General features: G+C 53.1%; 1 protein-coding gene across 2 annotated transcripts in view; it reads right to left on the bottom strand.

The window, feature by feature from the left end:
* Positions 1–19,816, bottom strand: part of ASTN2 (astrotactin 2) — a 329,274-nt gene that overhangs the window by 269,473 nt on the left and 39,985 nt on the right. For both annotated transcript variants that reach the window (XM_086763491.1, XM_086763492.1), the window contains exon 2: positions 8,490–8,677. In XM_086763491.1, the coding sequence (XP_086619617.1) occupies positions 8,490–8,677 (188 nt within the window). The remainder of the gene's footprint in view (positions 1–8,489; positions 8,678–19,816) is intronic.

Here is a 19,816-nt window from a genome sequence, read left to right as displayed (position 1 = left end):
AAAAAGCCCTTTGCTATATTAACAGCCTTATGGGCAGAGAAAAATCACGTATGCATGAGCTTCTTCCTCCTATTTCGTGCTGAGCATCCCCTTCACTGGGGCCAGGCGCTGCAGGGGCTGGAGACACGTGATCACCGGACCCATATCATCATCCCTCTGCACCCACCGGCACCGCATCTCCCCTGGTTTAGGCACAGTCAGTCCACAAAGAGCTCAGCAAGGTTTTCTGGTTTGTCTGCTCAGACAGATTCACATCAGCTGAAACTAAAGTGTAAGCGGTTTTGGGGAAGATAGGGAAAGTGTTGAAGAGCAGAAACATTTCATTCTGACGCTGAACAAAAAGTGCTCTGCCTTTTCGCAGTATAACGTTGCCTTGTGAAACCAAGACCAATTTATTTTTAAATGGAAGAAAGAAAAAAAAAAAGCCCAAACTGAGAGCAAGCATCATATTTCTGGGGGCAAATACAATATTGCATTTCGTCCTGTCGTTAACACTGGCTCCCATCTTCGGGATTTGCCAACCAAATGAAAATTCAGTCTCTTGCAGTGCTGTAATGCCAAATCTTTCACAACCACCTTCAAGCTCTTCTGCATCGGGTTCATCACAGCTCACCTTTACACGAGCCAACACCTGACACCAACAGCAGTCTAACTAATACAAACATTTCTAACTCGCATTCAAACAGGAATAACAACAGCGAGAAGCAAGATCTGCAGATAACACAAGGTTTGAAGAAAAAAAAAAAGCAAGATATTTTGCTCCTTGCCTGAAGGCCAATCCAACCTGCAAGCCCACCTGCTGTCCCTTGCACCCTCCACCCCGCCAGCACCCCCGTCACCCAGCCCACGAGCACCTCAATCAGCCCAGGAAAACCCTCTCCATCACCAGCAATTGACCTTGGAGCCAGGGGCCAGCCACTCCCGCACCTCCCAGAGCGCTCAGCATTCACCGGAATTTTCCTGGATGAAAGTTCCGTGACAGTTTTAGCGCCGTATGTAGCTGCGAGCCTGGCAGTTTACAGAGATTGGATCCCGGCCGGTAGCTGCAAAAGCATCTGTGTTTACGTCAACGTTTCAAAGGTACCCATCAAACGCTCCCGGCTCTCCACATGCAGGATTAGCACGCGGCTCCCGCCTGGAATTGCTCCCTCCGGGAGCAGCTCAGAAGACCCCTGACACTAGGACACCCGACCTGTGCGAGACAGGGACGCTCCGTCTTCTCCAACCGCTCTGCAAACCCGGAGCCGAGGCAGAGCTACCCCACCGAACCCGGCTTTTCCATCTGCTTCGCCCGGGCTGAGAGAAAAAGCACCGAGAAAAGGTCAAGCTACCAGCTACGCCCCGCGGCGCTGTGGATGCGCAAGTATTTCTCCCAGACAGATGGTGGGAAGGGGAAGAGCGAGGAGGAGGAAGGAAGGGAACAAGTTCAAGACGAGAACCTGAGATCGGCAAACTCCCCGCGCAGCCCAGCGCGGCGCGCGATAAAAATACAGCAGAGGGACCCGCCACGGAGGCGGCGGCAGACGCGCGCGACGCCTTGCTGCGTGTCCCACCTAGAGCCACGCGCCAACGCTGCCCCGGTGCTCCTCGCTCCACTTCCAGATCCTTCCTTCTGCGTTTTTTTCTCCGTCTCCTTGCTGCTTCAGCATCCCCCTTCCAGCTCTGGCACCCCTTGACCACACCAGCCCACCTTTCCAACGTCAGCTCTTACTTTCCCTCCTCCGGCCATCCTCTTTCCTCAGCACGTCGAGGTTGGGAATTTTCTGAGGCTGCAGATCCCTCCCACGCGTTCGATGCCATCTGCAAAAAGCAGAACTCTCCCAAACGCTTCCTAAGGCCGCGCTCCCCCCAGTACCAACTCTGATTGCTCTGGGGATGACACGAGAAAGTTCGTTTGCTGCTCGGTTCGGATGAACCAAGAGTATTTATTCAGCCTTGCTTTATCAGAGATGCAAATCAAGCACTCCAGTTCCATATTTTAACACGGTGGGGGGAAAAGAATCCGCAGACAGAGAGCTAGAAAGCGTCTAATGCACTCACAGGAGCCAAGGTAGGAAACAGAGAGAGATTAGTGAGAAATCATTAACATAACAGGTGTCATTGTCACAGAAGTGACACTTTAAAGACAAATCCCCCCTAAATGAACTCCCTAAATACAAGAGCACATCGTTATCTACATTGAGTCCCTGTTTTACGCCACCTCTGCAAAGGAGGAGAAGAGGGAGAGGGTGAATGAAAGAGGCTGCTGCTCTCAGCCTACAAAAAGTCAGCTAGGGCACGTCATGGAAATGAAACTGGAAGAATGTCCTCACCCCAGGAAAGAGCAGATGCCACAGACAGCATCAGGGCAAGAGGACCGCGAGGCTGGCTCCTGGCTTTGCCCACCAGCAACACCCCCTTGCACCGGGGAGCACACGCACGACCTCACTGCTGTCACCAAGGTGCCTCAGAGAGCACAGGGCAGGTAAAGGCTGCGAGGGCGAAGTTCAGCTTCCAGCTGTGCTGAGCTCCACTTCCCACTTCACAGGGTGTGCAGGCGCTCAACCCCACCACCTTGGGCCAGCAGACCCAGCAAAGGTCCTACCAGCCCCTTTGGCCACCCCAAAGCAGCTCAGGGAAGAGCTGAGGGCCACCTTCAGCAGACCGGGGAGGACTGCTGATGGGACACTGCCCTGGGCAAGGTGCTAACGGCTTGGTGTCCTCAGCACAGAGCACCTGCGGCTCCCACCAGCCTCCCGGGGATGCTCGGTCCATCTGCACCTTGGGTGCCTCCTCTTCCTCTCCCCACAGGTGAGGAGCAGGGATGGGATTCTCACATAAGAACACACTAAAGCTAACTCCCTGGGTTTGGGGGCTTCTCTTTTCGGGTTTTATTAAAAACAGCTAATTGGAGACCCATTCAGCTTTTTAATACCTTTCAGATAAGGAAATCTGCTGCAGCTGCAATTCTCTCCCTGCCTTAATTAATTCGTAAACATAACACAAGCTGGAAGTGCATGCTTTATGAAGCTGGTTGACCTCCTGGTGCAGAAATGATGACATAGATGTTGTGCCTTCTTCACTACCTCATTACTCATGTTACACCACTTCTTTTTCACCAGTTGAGCTGGCTGACAGGAGCCAAGACAGGCTGCAAGGAGCCAGAGTAAGGCTCAGGCAACGTTCTGCATCCACCAGACCACCCGGCTCCACCGAAGCAGCCAGCCATGCTGCAGGACACATCGCCATGAAAGCTTGTGACCAAGAAGGACAAAATACCGTTGGGTAGGAAAACAAGACACCACTCAAATGACAGCTAAGCAGATGGGAATGCCAGAGCTGAAGGAGTCCATACGTGGATGTGTCTGAAGCCCGCAGGACCTGGAGTGATTCCTCGGACAGCTGCTCACTGGGGAGGATAGGATTCATCTCAGCTCTGCTAAGGGTTTCACCCTCCTCTCCCTTCCTGAGCATGCCGGGATAAGCCCGGTTAGAACCACAGAATAGTTTGGGCTGGAAGGGACCTTTAAAGCCCACCCAGTCTAACCCCTCTGCAAGGAGCAGGGACATCTCCAACCAGATCAGGTTGCTCAGAGCCTCATCCAACCTGGCCTGGAATGTTTCCAGGGATGGGGCATCCACCGCCTCTCTGGGCAACCTGTTCCAGTGCTCCACCACCCTCAGCGTACAAATTTTTTTTCCTAATATCTAATCTGAATCTACCTCCCTCTGTTTTGAAACCATCACCCCTCGTCCTATCACACCAGGCCCTGCTGAAGAGTCTCTCCCCACCTTTCCTGCAGCCCCCTTTAGGCACTGGGAGCCGCTCTCAGCTCTCCCCGGAGCCTCCTCTTCTCCAGGCTGAACAGCCCCAGCTCTCCCAGCCTGGCCTCACAGCAGAGCTGCTCCAGCCCTCTCAGCATCTTTGTGGCCCTAAGCTGCACTGGTACAATGTTATATCCATCTACGGGAAGGAGAATAACCCAGCCAGCACAGGCAGATGGAAAGGCAGTGGGGCTCTCTGGGGAAGCTCTCAGCATCCTGTCCAACGCGCTGGATGGATGCTGTGTTCAGGGCAGCCGAGGCACCAAGGGGCTCATTGCGCCGGGGTACGGCTGCCATCACACCCCAACGATTGGGCAGGACAAGCGCGATGCCACCCACGTGCGATGCTTTGTGCAGCCAAGCTGAAAGCCGAGGGTCTAATGAGACGCAGGCTCCCGGAGGAAACACGGGCAGCGGAGCACGGAGGGAGAGAGAGCTGGGATACAGGTCACAGGTAAGAGGAAAAAAACAACAACAACAAAAAAAAAAAAAAAAAACAAAAAAAAAAACCACACAAAAGGAAAAAAAGGCAAATGAATGCATTTGTCATGGCCCTCGCTGGGTGCTGGCAGCTTCAGAACGGAGACAGCAGCAGCTCCTAAAACCTCACTCACTCTTGGATATTCTTGCAGTGCTTAAGAACCCAGAGAGCTGCCCAGGGCAAGGCCGCCCCGAGGAACCGCGCTCGCCGGGCCCCCGCGCGCGGTGCATCGGGCCCCCGCGCCCCCTCCCCAGCTCCGCTGCAGAGCAGGACGGTAAATCAGAGGGAAGCGTTTAGGAGCACACTTCATACCCAGCTCAGGGGCCAACAGCACAGCACCGATGGCTGATCATTAGGGAAACATCAGGATGCGCGAGAACAAGAAGAAAAATAATGAAATTCTTACAAATAAGAGCTGAAAAAATCCGCTGGGAGACCTAGAAACCAGCAGCCAACTTGTCTACTGCCAGTAACAGCCAGAAGAAAGTAGGTATTAAAAATAAAAAATAACAATATAAAAAAAGCAGCCTGATGAGGTCTGGTCACCTTTTATTCCAGACACTGAAATGCTCCCTTGCAGAGTGATGGTGCGAGATGAAACAAGGCTTTTGCTTGTTACAGACCTCAAAAAAATCCCACTTTATTTCTGCTGGAGACGGAGCAGAGGCAGCACATCGCTCATCTGCACACCACGCAGGCACGGGCCCGGCTCTGATCTCCCACAGCCAGAGCTTTTACCAGCATCGCTCCCATGGGCTCAGGGGAGGAAAACCCATCCCTGTGCCGGAGGGACAGGATGTGGCTTTGCATCCCCTTCCCAAACCTGCATCCCGGGCACCCGCAGAGCCGGGAGGAGCGGCTGGCTGCGATGGTCTGCGAGATGGGACAATGCAGAGATAAAACTTGCCTGTCCCACCCACACCCACCCCTCCAGCTGCCCAGAGCCCGGCAAATAAACCCCCATCTATGGCAAACGCTGCTGGATGCGGTCTCGGGGCTGAATTCACCACGACACAGCGCAATATTGAAACAGGGACACAAGATGGTGGGGAATAACAAAAAAATAAATATCTATTATGTTTTGTTAAACTCAGCAATTTACAAGGCTGGAATAATTAGTGGTTTAAAATGTTTTGACACAAGCAGCCTCAATAATCATGATAAATCATATCAGGCATATGCCCAGATCCTTGAAGTGACAGATGACAAACAGAGCGGTGACAAGACGCTCCATCACGCGGGGAATCATTGAGTTAATGGAAGAATTATTGCTTCTGAAATCCACTCCAGTCCTATTGTGGGGAACATTCCAATTTATCAAAGCCAAATGAACATTAATTGCTGCAGCCTGGTAAGTTTTCGAGCTGCTGTGACCTTCATTGAATTTTAATCCCAAACAGATAAGATTTACTTCCACACAAGAGGAAACAACACAATTAAACACAAATGGCAGCAAAAATTATGGGGAAAAAAACACAACAGGCATAATGACAAAAATATTGATTCCTTTCTACTTGACACTGCACCAAAAAAAAAAAAAAGGTATATAAATAAAATCAGCCATTTACATATTTGTTTTTTCCCTATTCTCCCTTCTTTTCATTAGGGAGACAAATTTGAGATGCTCAAGCCAAGAGGAAAGAGGTGGCAGACAGTAATGGAGACTGAATTCCCTTTAACTGCAGTAATTAATGTTATGTCTCATTGGGGAGAGGTTAAGAAAAAACAGTAAGGAAAGGAAAAAATAATAAAAATTAAAGTATTATCTTGCTGTTAAAGACACCCTTGAACTTGGGAAGGGAGGTGTGAAGAGACACACGGGTGCCCAGTGCCTAGGGCTTTTGGTGGCCCCAGGGACCACTGATTGCCCTTTTCCTGCTGCACTGGATGCAAACCCACCCCAGACCAGAAAGCCACGCACTGACAGCCAAAATCACTGAAAGGAGGAGTAAACCCAGGATTTGCACCCCCCGGAGCCCCCACACAGCGCGGTGGGGGAAAGTAAAGGCGTGGGAAAGCAGCTTGAGCACAGCCCAGGGACTTGGGTGAAATATTTCACCCAAGAAAAAAAGACTTTCTGCTCCGTTTTACTTCAGCTACACAGCTCCATGTGGTCTTGAGGGGAAAAAAAAAAAAAAACACAACCCAACAACACACACATTTATCTTCTGCTCATAACTCAAAACTTGGCTTGAGTTCACTCAAAAAGTTAATGAATCCTCTAAAAACCCTGGGCGAAGTTCCAAGACCAAGCTGCAATCCTGACCCAGGGAAGAGACGCCCAGGGCTCTGGCTCCCCAGGGGCACGCGTGAAGCCCGGACCCCGTCCTGGATCCACACCCCTGCCTGGGACCTCAGCTCCCGTCGCAAGGAGCATCAGGATTTATAAAGAAAGTGGAATTACGGCTCATTCTGTGCAGGAGGAACATTATTTCTCTTCTGTCTTCCTCTTGCTTTTGCACAGGGCAGGAGAGGCCCGGGGCACAAGGTAACTCTCACAACAAAGCCACAGATGCTATCAGCCTCAAGGAGATGTGGCAGAGCATGTCTTCACCGGCTAACCCAGGATTAGAGTGCAAAACCATTTATTCTGTGACAGGCACGGCGATGCCTGCAGCTCCAGCCCACCAGCATCGCTGCTCCTGCACCCTGAGGTACAGCAGACGAAGGCTCTGGGCAGGAAATTCCCAAATAAATTCATTTCTCTCTCCAAAGCACCAATTCTTTACAGTCATCACGATGCTTTTTAGAAAGGTAGCTTCGGCAAGGTCTGAGGTCCAGGACTGAATCTCTCCCTGCTAAAGAACATCTGCATTTCAAGCAATTGCCCTCATCGCCAGGCTCCAGAGCATCCCCCCAGAGCCACCAGTCTCTTCCCCGTGGCACAGGTTTGCCCACAACAGCCAAGCAATCCCACGCTCAGACCCGGGACTGAGCTTTTCACACCCCAGACTGGGGTTTTGCTGTCTTCATTCCTTGTTCTGTCTCTCACTTACTTTTTTCAGGCTCATTTTCTAAGTACGCCAGTTTTACCTTTTTTTCCCCGCTTTAAACTCCATCACACTGACATTTTTAGCAGGACATAAGAAACGCTCCCAGTCCAACCCAGTAAGCTGCAGTCCCCAACTCCTCGCCCTCCCGCCATCCTGCTATCATGCTGCATCTTATCTCGCCCAACAGCCTTAACACAAAGCCTCTCTCCACGCTCACGTGCACTCAGTGCCCAATCTAAAGCTCCACTGACAAGGGCCGAGACACTCAAAAACCCCAGATTTAAGTTGTAAAAGCCAAGTAGCCGCTTGTTCAAAGCGGCCATCGTCTCTGCTCCTCCCTCCAAGGCGGCTTCCAAGCTATGAACCGACCCACCTTGGGCAGAGGGTTGCTGCAACGCGACCCCCAATCCTATAAAAGAGTTCCTTTGGGCAAACAGGCGCCACGAGCATACACAGGATCTACAAGCTTAACTTGTTGGGGGGTTTTTTTGTTTTTTTTTTTTTCTTTTACTGACAGGATGGTTTATCCCAAAGGGAGTTAAGGGACAGTACATCAAGTCCCATTTTACCGATGGAACTCTAAAGCACAGAGGGATGATGGACCAGATCCAAACACGTAGGCACCACCTAAGATACTGAAATAAGCATCTTAAAAGGCAACCGAGCACATACACGATGTGTTAAATACCAAGTCACACAAACACCTGAGATGAAGATATCCAAAGCATCTGGAGCATTTCATTTTACTTTTAGGTCAGGCTCACCCTTTGCAATAGCAGGAAATTGTGCTGTAGCCCATCCTCCCTCGACAAGTAAAATTCAGCTTCAGAAACTGAAGTGACTAAGCCCAAAACCTTGCCTGTGTACGTGCCCAAACACAAGACCAAGGAGAAGTACTCCACTAACACACCTCGCCAGTTGCCAGCAGAGGCAGGAGAAACCACAAGCCTCCTCGTTACCCTCCCAACAGCTTCTTCCCTGCAATCTGTTGTTTTATTTTATCTCATTTTCTTAAAAGATAACCATACTTTTTTTTTCCTGGCCTATTCAAACACATCTCCTCCTGTGGAGACCCAACCAAGAAGGGACACGGACGTTCACAAACCAGACTCTCCACCCTGCTCCTTACCACCACCCTCCCACCGCGATCTGGCTGCCGGCCACCATCCCCTCCCAGACTATCCTTCACCCGCTCGGATGCTTCCACTCACCATGACCGAGATATGCAGGATGTGCATCTGCTCCTCCACTACCTCCGAAGGCTCCTGAAGGCTGGGGGGGGTGGCCCGGGAGAGCTGCTCGGCACTGCTCATGGAGACGTGGAAGTACAGGGTGCCGTTCTCCAGCCACTGCTGCTTCCAGTGCACCAGCGAGATGTCAGCCACGGTCCCCGACATCTCTGCAGGGACAAAATACGCAACTGAGGGTCAGTTTTCTCCACGGTGCTAAAAAGTGGTATTCCTAGCAGTCCTGGAAACCAGAGCTTTTGAGTCTTGCCCCTACAATTGCTGCTGATTTGCAGGATGAGCTTGAGTTAGCTTTTTGGCCTCTGCCCACTATTCCCCCATAGATGAATACTGATAATTGTCTTTCTTAATAAAATCAAGGGGCTGTGCAGTGCCTTGAGATTTCTGGACTAGAAAGGCAACAGCAGTAAATAACAGGGTGCACAAGGTGCCTTCAACTCCCCACAGCTCTCCCAGCAAAGGGCTGGGGGAAGCTCCTCGGGGCCTGCAGCCAAGCCCAGGGCAGGTCTGCTGCTGGCACGGGGCGGAGGGAGGACACTTGGTGCCAAGCAAGCCAAAACGCAGTCATCGGTGTACGCTCTGCTGGCACGTACAACAGAAACCTTCTTCCAGGTTGCGAGGCAGCACCTTAGCTGTATTTAACGGGGACATTCCCAGCACGGACTAATAAGCACCAGCAAGAAGAGGGAACCACCGGGCTTGGCAACCATCTATTGACCTTGGGGTTGCATATCTGTCGGTCTTCTGCAGCCTTCTTCTGGTTTTACACCCAACCCGATCCCGATGTTCAGCAATAAGTGCCCCGGGAGCCGGGATGGCAGCATCCCAGCATGCACCACCACTGCAGCAGCATCCCCTGACTCTGGGAACCACACCTGAGAACCCGGGCACCAAAAGCCGGCCCCAGATCCGCAGCCTCCAGCACAGCCAGAGCCAGCAGCTCCAAGGCTCAGCTGCAGCTCCTGCCTTGGCCAGGCAGCAGCAGACGCAGGCAGGAGCGCTGACAGCTCCGCAGCTGCCCATCAAATTTTAAACGGATCTCTGCAAAGAACTGATTTAGCAGTTTGGCAGCCGAATCAAAACCGAAAAAAAAAAAACTAGCGCAAAATGAGCCAAAATATTTCTCCTTCCACCACCTCTTTTTTTTTGTGTTTGTTTTTCCATTTGCAATATAAGCAATGGGAAGCAAGTCAGGTCCTCTTAGTCACCGGGCCCACAGCTCCGGCAATCACCCGCTCTGCAGGAGACCCAGATTCAATTCCCTCCTTTGGGAAGAGTGACCGGCTATAACAGACCACGACCTGCAATCTGCATGGTGTGTCTGCTCCAGAAAGGCTGACAGCACGAGGTCAGGTTCCCTCGCACCGTGGTGGGAATGGAGATGAGGTTCTCCTCCACTGCTTGGCCACAGAGGGTCAGCGGGGAAGGTGCTCCCTGCAAGCAAAGCGGCTAGGGAACAGTGGTGGCATTTTGCACTTCATTTTCCTGAACCCAGCCGGGCAAAAGCACATCCAGTTCCGGCTTCCAGCAGTGACAAAGGAAGGAACAAGCCCAACTGAGACTGTCCTGAGGAGCTCCCCACACCTTTCGGGACAAGATGCTTCAGTACACTTGGGTGCTGGCTCACGAGCAGCCATGCAGGCTACGAGACCGAGCACTTCCACTCTTACAGACTCAATTCAGCAGGAAAACCTCTTGATCCTTCAGGAACAATTTTGCTTACCCCCAAAATCAACACATTTTCCAGCAGCAAGCTCATGGCTTTCCATTGTGCGTTAAAACAGAGCCGACCACCCGCCTTGCTCCCCGATGTCCCCATCACCCCCCAGTCCTGCACGATCGCCCCTGACTGCACAGCCCGGCTGAGGGCAGGGACAAGGTTACCCCGGTGCCGGCAGCTCCCTGATTCAGCACCTCACTAATTACACCGCTGACATCCCTGCGCCGTCACCCGAATCTGATCACTGGGCGTGCTCGTTACCTCTGCCTCCCGAGCACTGCGCCCATCCTTACCCACAATCTCTACGCACATCTGAGCACTCAAAGGAGAAAAACTAAACCGCTCCTGACCACGCACAGGATCCATCCGGAGCCCACGCTTGCGCTTCGGAGGGGACGCGCGAACTCCCTGTCACTGCAGTCAGATCGCTCCTATGGATCCCTTCCCTCCTTCCACAGAATCAGCTGTTTGTCCGAGCGCATCAGTAGCCGGAGGTTTCCTTGCACTCCTTACCCTGTAAAATCCAGCCAGCCCTGCGGCTCACGCTGCGGGACAGCCTGGGAATCTGAGTGAAATGAGAGTTTTGCATCTCTCGCCTCCAAAGAGGCTAACGCAGAAGGTTTCTTGTAGTGGTAAAAGAAAGAACAAAACGAGAGGAGTATCAGAGCTGCTTAATTGCAGCTGTCTTCCTCGCAATACTTCAAAAGTTTGTACTGAAAACCATCTCCTCCTCTAATTAAAATTGCAACAAATGCTGCTTTTAGGACTAAAAGCAGTATCTCAGTTTTGGGATAGATACCGCAAGCTCTTCCACAGAGGCAGACAGGCAGCGGGACAGCAGAGAAGCATCACGAGACAGGACTCTGGCCATGCAAAGCCACCTCATTCTGTTCAGAGGGACAGCCACCCCTAGGAGAGGATGATTTACAAAATTACGCGCTCATCTCGCGCACCCCCCTGCAGCAGACCTTGCCAAAAGAGCTCAGGAAGGAGGTTTTATCACCCAGACCTGATGTGGGGGCCACCAGAACCCGGTCGCTACAGTTCCCAAAGGCTACATCACACTAGGGTTTTGTTTCTCTCCTTCCCTCAAAGGTCAGTCTTTCTCCAAATTTTCTCCCTTGCACACACATTTCTGCATGGGATGTTAAAAAGGATCACAGAGAACATTTCTGGGGAAGTTCTGAGATACAGGCAAGTTTTTTTTTTTCTTTCAGCCTAGACTGAAGATAAGCCTGTTCCATTTTCAAAAGGTCTCTTCCAAAAGTAGAAACTTCAATTTAACATTCATTTCACAATTTTAAGCACACCCAGCAGCGAGGCAATTTCTGACGAAAGCTGGCTCGCCAAGCCCGGTCCCGTTTACCGCACGTTTATAAATACCTGTTCGCTCCTCGCCCCTGCCGCCCGTGTGGCGGGGAACCTGCCCATTCCCACTCCCAGCATTGCCAGGACACTTCGTGAGCCTTCCATCAGATCCACTGCTTCCCAAAAAAGAAATAAATAAAAGCCTTTTCAAGCCCTGTTATCTGCTGAACCCTTCAATATCCCAACGCAGGGAAGTTTCTTGGCCTCAAGTACTTGACACGAAAATGATGCTGCCAGTGTTTCACCGGACACGCGTTGTCACGCCGCTATCTACGCGGTAGTTACGGCAGCGATAGCCCATCCATCAGCAAGGATGGAATAGTCTGCAGGGAGATTGCTTGTTATCAGAGCTTTCAAATGCTTTTGGAACAAATTAAGGGCATTCCTGCACCAAAACAGCATGAGATACAGTTCAGGTTTTAAATGGGCAGCGATGGAAAAGCACTTGGAGCCTACAGCTATCTAATATCTCGGTGTCTAGCAGACAGGGAGCTCTCAGCCAGGGTTCAAACGCAAGTTTGTAGATAGAACACCAAGTAAAACAGTCAAACAGACCACAAAACATCTGCCCTGCCCTCTTCTTACCTGCTCACTGCACCCAGCGGAGAACAGCCGAGAAGGAATGACGAGGGTCCTCCATCCCCACCACAGCCAGCCAGACCCCTTCTCCCCACCCAAAGTCCACAGACCATTGCGTTCCTCCACCCCAGAGCAGAGGACCTGTTCTCCAGGAACCTCTTCCCCTGGGATGCAAGCAGAGATGTCTCCTCTCCAGCCTCACTGAGCCGCCCGCCCCCAGCTCCCCACAGCTGCCCCTCGTCTCCCATCACGCAGCTCAGCTGAGCCCAAGGGCAGCCCTGCCTCCCACCAGCCCCACCAGCTGTCCACCTCACCTAACTGTGGTCTACAATCAAGAAAAGGGCACGCAAAGCACCTTCTCCTTTTTTTTTTTTTTTTTTTTTTGCCTTTTCTCAGCCTCTCGGTCCCATAAAACTACAATTTCTACTTTCCAAACAAATCCCTTCGCGGGGCTCAGACCCCACCGTGGGCTCACGCCCATCAGAAGGTCACCCGCCCAGGAGAAGGCAGGGGACAGCAGCGCCCGTAGCAGAATCTCTTCCCACTGCTTCTCCAATTCCATTTTCCCCTTCCCTGTTGCGACAACCCTTACATACAAACATTTCACCGAGGTCTTCAACTCGCATTACAATCAAACGTAAAAGCAAAAGGGCCTAAATGCATTTGGTTGGGAACCAAGACGATTCCCATAAAAGCAGATTATGCTGACATGATGAATATCAAACGAAACAGCAGATATTAAAGTTGGAGGATCGTGACTCCGTGCCTCCGGGCTCCCGGCCGCCCTCCCCATCTCCCCCCTCCCCTGCCGCCCAGTTTTACCCACGGCAGCGCGGATTGCCTTTTCACCACTGCCTTCTCTCAGGCAGGCTGCCAGGCTCGGAATATTCGCCGCCTCCCCCCGGCCCCCCGACCTTATGCAAGGCTTCAACATCCATCAGTTACTGGGGAGGCTGCAGCCCCGCCTTATCTGTCATGGCGCTTTACAAAGCCTGTTTTGTATTTAATTGGCTTGTTCCTGCTAATCTACCGTGATTATTGTATTTTTATTTAATTCTTGAAGGTCATTATTAAAATAAGCCATTTTCCTTATGGCGGTTCACCATCCCCAACCTCTCCTCGTGTTCCCCTCCTCTCCACTCCCCAGCGCTGCCCAGACCCTGAGACCCACCAGACACCTTCACAATAGGGCCCAAATCCTTGGTGTGACGGGTGGGAAGCCTGTGAGTGATTTCCACGTATGGATTCAGGCTTTTCCTGCCTTTTTCCTCCCCACCTGCTTCATCCCAGCAGGACCTGCACCCTGCAGCAGACTCCATCAGCTCACCTGCACAACTTATCATCTTCATCTGTTGGTGGAGGGAAAGCTGGAGGTCAGCTTGGCCATTACATTTTGTTTTACAGCAGGCTCAGAAACATCATCCCATCTCACACGAAAGGCCAGCACTGCCAACCGCATCATCCTTTCCTTGGCCAAGCGTCGCCCCCCGTCCCGCAGCCCCGTTTCCCCCGCTGTGAGTCGAGGGGGCTCTTCCCAGTTAATGTTCTCCAGAGGCACCAACCTCCGGTGAAGTGTTAGTTTATAGATTCTTCAGCGCTAGCTACCACTTATGCTAATAAACCAAATTTATGCAGAAAGTCATAAACAGAGAGCTCTCCCCAGTGCCCTTGCCAGCACAGGATTGCTCCCTGCGGAATAGATTATCGCTCTCTGTGCAGACGAGCTCCAAATCGACTCTGGTAATGGGGCTTCCCCCACGCTCCCCGGGGGACTATTCCGCAGTCAAACAGGCCCTAACACTTCTAAGGGTTTGGGTCTTTTGGAGGCAACGTGGTGGGTTTTTTTTATCCCAGTCATTAGCTCGGTTCATTATTTTCTTTTTCCCCTTCCCTGCTCTTTTTTTAACATGTTCCTTCCCTTCTCCATCACTCCCCTGCTCCCCCCGCCGTACTCCCTAGGGCAACACGCAAAGGCAGCTGCAGATCGTAAAAAGTAATAGAGAAGCTCAGAAGTTTAAGAAGGGGAAAAAAAAAAAAATGACAAGCTCCCTCTGATCATCTCTTTTCAAAGCCCCTGTCTGCAAGGACCACATTTTGGGGGTGGCTTCGGCGCCATGCGTGTCCACTGGGACACAGCACGTGCCCGGGGCTGGTGCTGGGTGGAGGAGGGCTTCGGGGAGCCCTGGGCTTGGGGTGGTCCGTGGGGCACCCCACCAACACCGCGGGCAGGCTGGGGCACTCTCCCTGCATCTTGCTTGCTCTGCCAGCAGCATCACGCGTCTGACGTCGCATGGGCAAAGCGTCAGGTACCCCAGCGCAAGAGGGGATTTGCAATGAAGTGGGTTTGGCTATTTTTAGGCTTTGCTCAAACCGCCTGGAAGGAGAAGAATAAAAAGCCAGGTCTCGGGCGTGCTCCTGGGACCAGCCACCTCCAAGATCACATAGATGCAGTAACAGAGCTGAGCTGCCATCAAAAGGTCGCCGACAATGAGAGCGACATGACTGAAGGTGAGGGCAGATTCCAAGCTCAACAGGAACCCAAAAAACAAGAAAGCCTCCTCAGTTCAGACAGGGAGCCTGCCTCTCCCCACAGCACCATCGGTGCCACCTCCCCATCCACGCTATGGAAGGCTTACACTTCCCTGCCTGACCCTCCAGCTCCGCTCCAGCCCAGCCCGTGCAATTTGCCATGAGCTGGTGTTGCACTTGCAGGCCCAGTGATGGTACTGGAAACACTCCAGTTAATGCCAGGATTGGTGAGCTCAGCCAGGACATTTGGATTCTCCCTGTCCTCCCATCAACCTTATTCATAAACATGGGTTTTGGCTTTTCTTTTTATTTTTTAAGAGAATATTTTAGGTAGATGTAATTGCTGCGACACGCAGCAAGAGGTCAGCAGACTGCACCATCACACGGATGGTCCAGGACAGGAGACCGGGTGAGGATGCAGGACAGAGTCAGCCCCTTCCACGGCTCAGCCCCTGGAAACGCTTCCACCAACTGGAACGTCGGGCTGCTCCGACACAGCGCTCGCTCCTGGCTCTCTGCACTGTCCCCACGTCCCTTCGGCCTTGCTCATCGCAGGCTTTAGGCTCCCTGTTCACGTCAGCGAGCAGATATTGACTCGCCCGCGCTGCCTGCAGATCACAATCTGGCTCCACACACCTGAAAGAAACCCAGCACACGCTGCACGTTCCTATAGCTGCTTTGATTGCGACTCGGTCTCTAGTACATTACCCTCATTTATAATGCCAGGGCTTCCTCGTGGCGCCTGAGGCACTCCGAAATTATTACAGGGCCCTTTTGACTTTCAATTCCCTTCCATTCAATTCCATTTTTATTTGTCAGTGGAGACTCCCGTTGACCAGCGGTGGAAGCCAACGGCGCGCGGGCGGACGGCGCTACTGCACGTTAAGGCAATCCTACAGAAATTACTCGCACGCAGCTCAACACGAGGGGTCATCTCGGTTTGAGTGAGAAACGCCAGGTCTGGAGGAGCAGCTGGGAGCGCAGGCCCGGGTGCAGCTTCCTCGGAGAGATGAGACATCCAGGCTTGGAGCAGCACTGGGGGGGCTCAGCCGCAGCCCCTCCACAGGGCCATCTGTCCGTCTGATGCAGCCTTTGTCCAAAAAAAGGCAAAGTGCTGGCTTGCAAGACGGATGGGCGTGAACATGGTTGCCTGAAAGAGCCTTGACGCACAGATCTTGTTGGGCAGCCCTCTCCGTTTCCTCCATCCCCACGCTCCAATTAAGGCACAGGAGCTGGCTTCGGAGGTGCTTTGGGGTTTTACTGAAAAACTCAAGCTTTGCCACCTCTCTGGAGCCTCCCGGCTCACCCAAGGGACACAGGGTGCACTTTGGAAAGAGCATGTGAAGGTGCAAGGAAGAAGGAGGAGCATGTCCTTCCTCTTGTCACAGGAGAAAGAGCTGCTGGGCCATGGCAGCTGCTGCTGTAGAGATGCATGAGGAAAGCTGCGAAAGCTTGAGAAGTGGGCCTGTTTGAACCTCATGAGGTTCAATAAGATCAAGCGCAAGGTTCTGTGCCTGGGTCATGACAAACCATGGTATTAACACAGGCTGGGGGATGGAGGGATTGAGGGCAGCCCTGCCGAGAAAGACTTGGGGGTACTGGTGGATGAAAAGCTGGGCATAAGCCAGCAATGTGCGCTCACAGCCCAGAAAGCCAACTGCATCCTGGGCTGCATCCCCAGCAGCGTGGCAGCAGGGCGAGGGAGGGGATTCTGCCCCTCTGCTCCGCTCTGGGGAGACCCCCCTGCAGCGCTGCGTCCAGCTCTGGAGCACCCAGCATCAGAAGGACGTGGAGCTGTTGGAGAGGGTCCAGAGGAGGCCATGAAGATAATGAGAGGGCTGGAGCAGCTCTCCAGGACAGGCTGAGAGAGCTGGGGCTGTTCAGCCTGGAGAAGAGGAGGCTCCAGGGAGACCTGAGAGCGGCTCCCAGTGCCCAAAGGGGGCTGCAGGAAAGGTGGGGAGAGACTCTTCAGTAGGGCCTGTTGTGACAGGACGAGGGGTGATGGTTTTAAACTAAAAGAGAGTAGATTTAGACTGGACATAAGGAAGCATTTTTTTACACTGAAGGTGGTGGAGCACTGGCCCAGGTTGCCCAGAGAGGCGGTGGATGCCCCATCCCTGGAAACATTCCAGGCCAGGTTGGACGGGGCTCTGAGCAACCTGATCTGGTTGGAGATGTCCCTGCCCCTTGCAGAGGGGTTGGACTGGGTGGGCTTTGAAGGTCCCTTCCCACCCAAACCAGTCTATGGTTCTAAGCTCAGAGCAGGCAGCTCGACCCTAAGCCCAGCAGGGACCCAGTCTGCCCTGCTTCGAGTGCCAGCCCGCGCCCACTGCCACACAGGACATCCCTCCATCACTGCCCCAGCCCCACATGTGATTCCAGCACATCTGAAAACCCCAGTTGGCTCCTGCAAGACCACTACAGGCTAGAGGGTCTATTCCCAGTGCACTGGGGCAGGAAAAAAAAAGTCCCTATTTAATCCTCAAGCGCAGGCACAGCTCGGCTAAGGCGAGGTGTGAGTGCTCGGAGTGCTATCGCCCGCTGCTGCAGATCACTGCCTGCACAGCGACACCAGAGCTTCGCTTGGAGCCTGAACGGATCTGAAGTGTCTAACGACACAACCGGAGACTACCGAGCAAGAGCTGCTGCGCGCGATAACCGCTCGCTTGATTTTTGACAGCAGCCGAGGGGGAGGCACCGCACGGGCAAGGCACTGAGCATCGCCCGCAGGGGCGGCACGGGCCGGTACGTGGAGACGGGGCTGGGTGAGTCCTGCCAATATTTTAGCACAAGTCCCACAGCAGAAGGGACGAGGTGCCCAGTCAGCCCAGCCTGCCTGCATCCCTCCTGCTCTCTTCTCCTTGACACGGGCGATTGCCGGTGGGGCTGGGGTGGTGACGCCCATTCCCAGGACAGCCAGCAGCACCCCAAACACAGGCACCATGACAGCAGAGCAGGCGCAGGAGTCATTATAGCACTAGATAAAGCCTGTGCAAAGCAAAAACATGTAATTTTTGGAAAACCACCCTTACGGCCTCTTCCTTGCGCGGGTGACAGCAGCGACTGCGACTTTTCCTTTGACCCCGAGTTTCTGCAGGAGCTGAGAGTGGAGCAGGGCAGCGAGCAGCCCCGCACAGCGGGGTGGGCACCGAGGGGCAGAGGAGGGCTGTCACACAGGGGATGGGACACACCAGGCAGCGGGGACCGCGCTTCTCGTCCCTGCGAGCTGCGGCAGGAGCAGAAGGGCACCGTGACCTATTTAGGTGTCTTGGAGAGCGTTGCAGAGCCAGGCAGACTTCATAACAAAGCAGAGCCCCGCGTTCGTTTTACAGCACCCGCCGTTTTGCACGGCGTACGCCGGGGAGCGAGCGGACGGTGCCGCCCTCGAGGGGTGAGCATCGCTCAGAGCTTGATTAAAACTACCCAAGTGCTTTATAAGCTCCATGCGTTTTTAAATGTCCCTCTTCGGGAAACATAGCTCTTAAAATCATCAGGTAGTTTGATAGCTCAGGGCACTGCTCAAGCTGTGAAGCAAAGTAATTTTTCTAGCACCGTTCCTCCACGGACCTCCTTTCCCAGTCAGCTCTTGAGTCCTGGGGGGTCCCAGCAGAAACTCCCCACGCACCGGGGTGGGATGGGGAGAGGAGGAGAAGAAAATGAGGAAGAAGAGAGGAGGTCTCGCTGCTTTCTAGAGAGACAGGCACAAGGACAGTTCCACCTCCTGAGAAATGGGATGTCCTTTTGCAAGGAGAAGGAGCCGGCAGTGCAAAGGAGAGAAGCTGGCTGCTGGCTGGGCATTTTCAGGAAAAAAAAAAAAAAAAAGTAGTTGATAACTTGGGCTCTTCAGCCTATGCATCACCTGGAGCACCAGGTGGGAGCATCAAAAGCCAAGTAGCCTGAAAATTCTGGGCATACCCTTGCTCAAAAAGGCAAAAATACCCGTTACCAGGAAGGAACATTTGCTGGAGCCCCTCCACGTGCATCACGACGGGGTTCCTACACTATCAGGGTCCCTTCCCTTGCTCTCAGCACAGACATCCGCAGTGGTTAGAAAGGATTAAGGGAATCACCTCTTCTCTGGGAGAGGCTTTGGAGTGCTCGCTGCCTGGAAAACCTCCAGCTCCCCAAAAGCTTCCCAGGTACCCCAGGTACTACCCAAGTACCCAGTTTCTGTCTTGGCTGCTTACCAACCCCAAATTCAGCCCTTACTTACAGAAACGAGCTCTTGCAACCTCACAAAAAATGCACTTCTCTGTAAAATCCCAGTCCTGTACCTTCACCCAGAAGTGATCCGCACATTTCCCTACCCCAGAGGGATGCCATCAGCCCGGGACACGTCGATGGTCTCCCGTTGGCCAAGCACCACAGGGTTTCTGCACAGCAGCAGCCCAGCAAAGGCTGTGCCGGAGCAGCCTGCCGCTCCCCAAGGGTGCCAGCCTGGAGTGCCAGAGCCCCCCCCCAACATGAGAGACCACCCGGGCAGCCTCAGCCCCACTCCAAAGGGCTGCGGTGGGAGGCTGCCAGCAGTAAAAGGGTTACTGAGATGTAGCTGTGAAAATCCTCACCTCTCTCCGGACCAACCCGCGCCGCAATGAATTGGACTCAAAGCAGCTGATCTAAGAGCACGGAGAAGTCACCGGAGGGCTCAGAAAGTGGCACTGGAAGACGAGGAAACATTAAAATCCAAAATAATAAAAGCAACTGAAGTTATTAAGGCTTCTTGGAGCCTGCGGGCAAAATAATTTTTCCCATTTAAAAGCGGGTAAGCCAAAAGAGAAGCTGAGCAGTCTGGCACAAGCAGGGTCCCGTTCTCCAGCAGTGCAAGCGGAGACGCCGGCGAGCTGGCCGTGTCTCCCAATGAGCGCTCCACCTGCTGAAACAAGAGAGCCATCCTGGGTTGCTAGAAAACCATGCCACGGTGCTGGGGTGGCCAGGCCATGACAGTGTCGGGGGTGTCAGCCCTCACGCGAGGGCTGGGGAAACGCCTGCGACAGTGCCAGGGTGCAACACCGCGTGGATGCCTGTGCTTGCCCAGGAGTTCCTCCAGCTCTGGTGGTAGCTCGAGCCCACCAGCGCTGCATCTTCCAAACAGGCA

The sequence above is a fragment of the Chlamydotis macqueenii genome, chromosome 20, assembly GCF_036417535.1.
Source record: "Chlamydotis macqueenii isolate bChlMac1 chromosome 20, bChlMac1.mat, whole genome shotgun sequence".
NCBI lineage: Eukaryota > Metazoa > Chordata > Aves > Otidiformes > Otididae > Chlamydotis > Chlamydotis macqueenii.
This window is presented reverse-complemented; position numbering and strand designations above follow the sequence as displayed.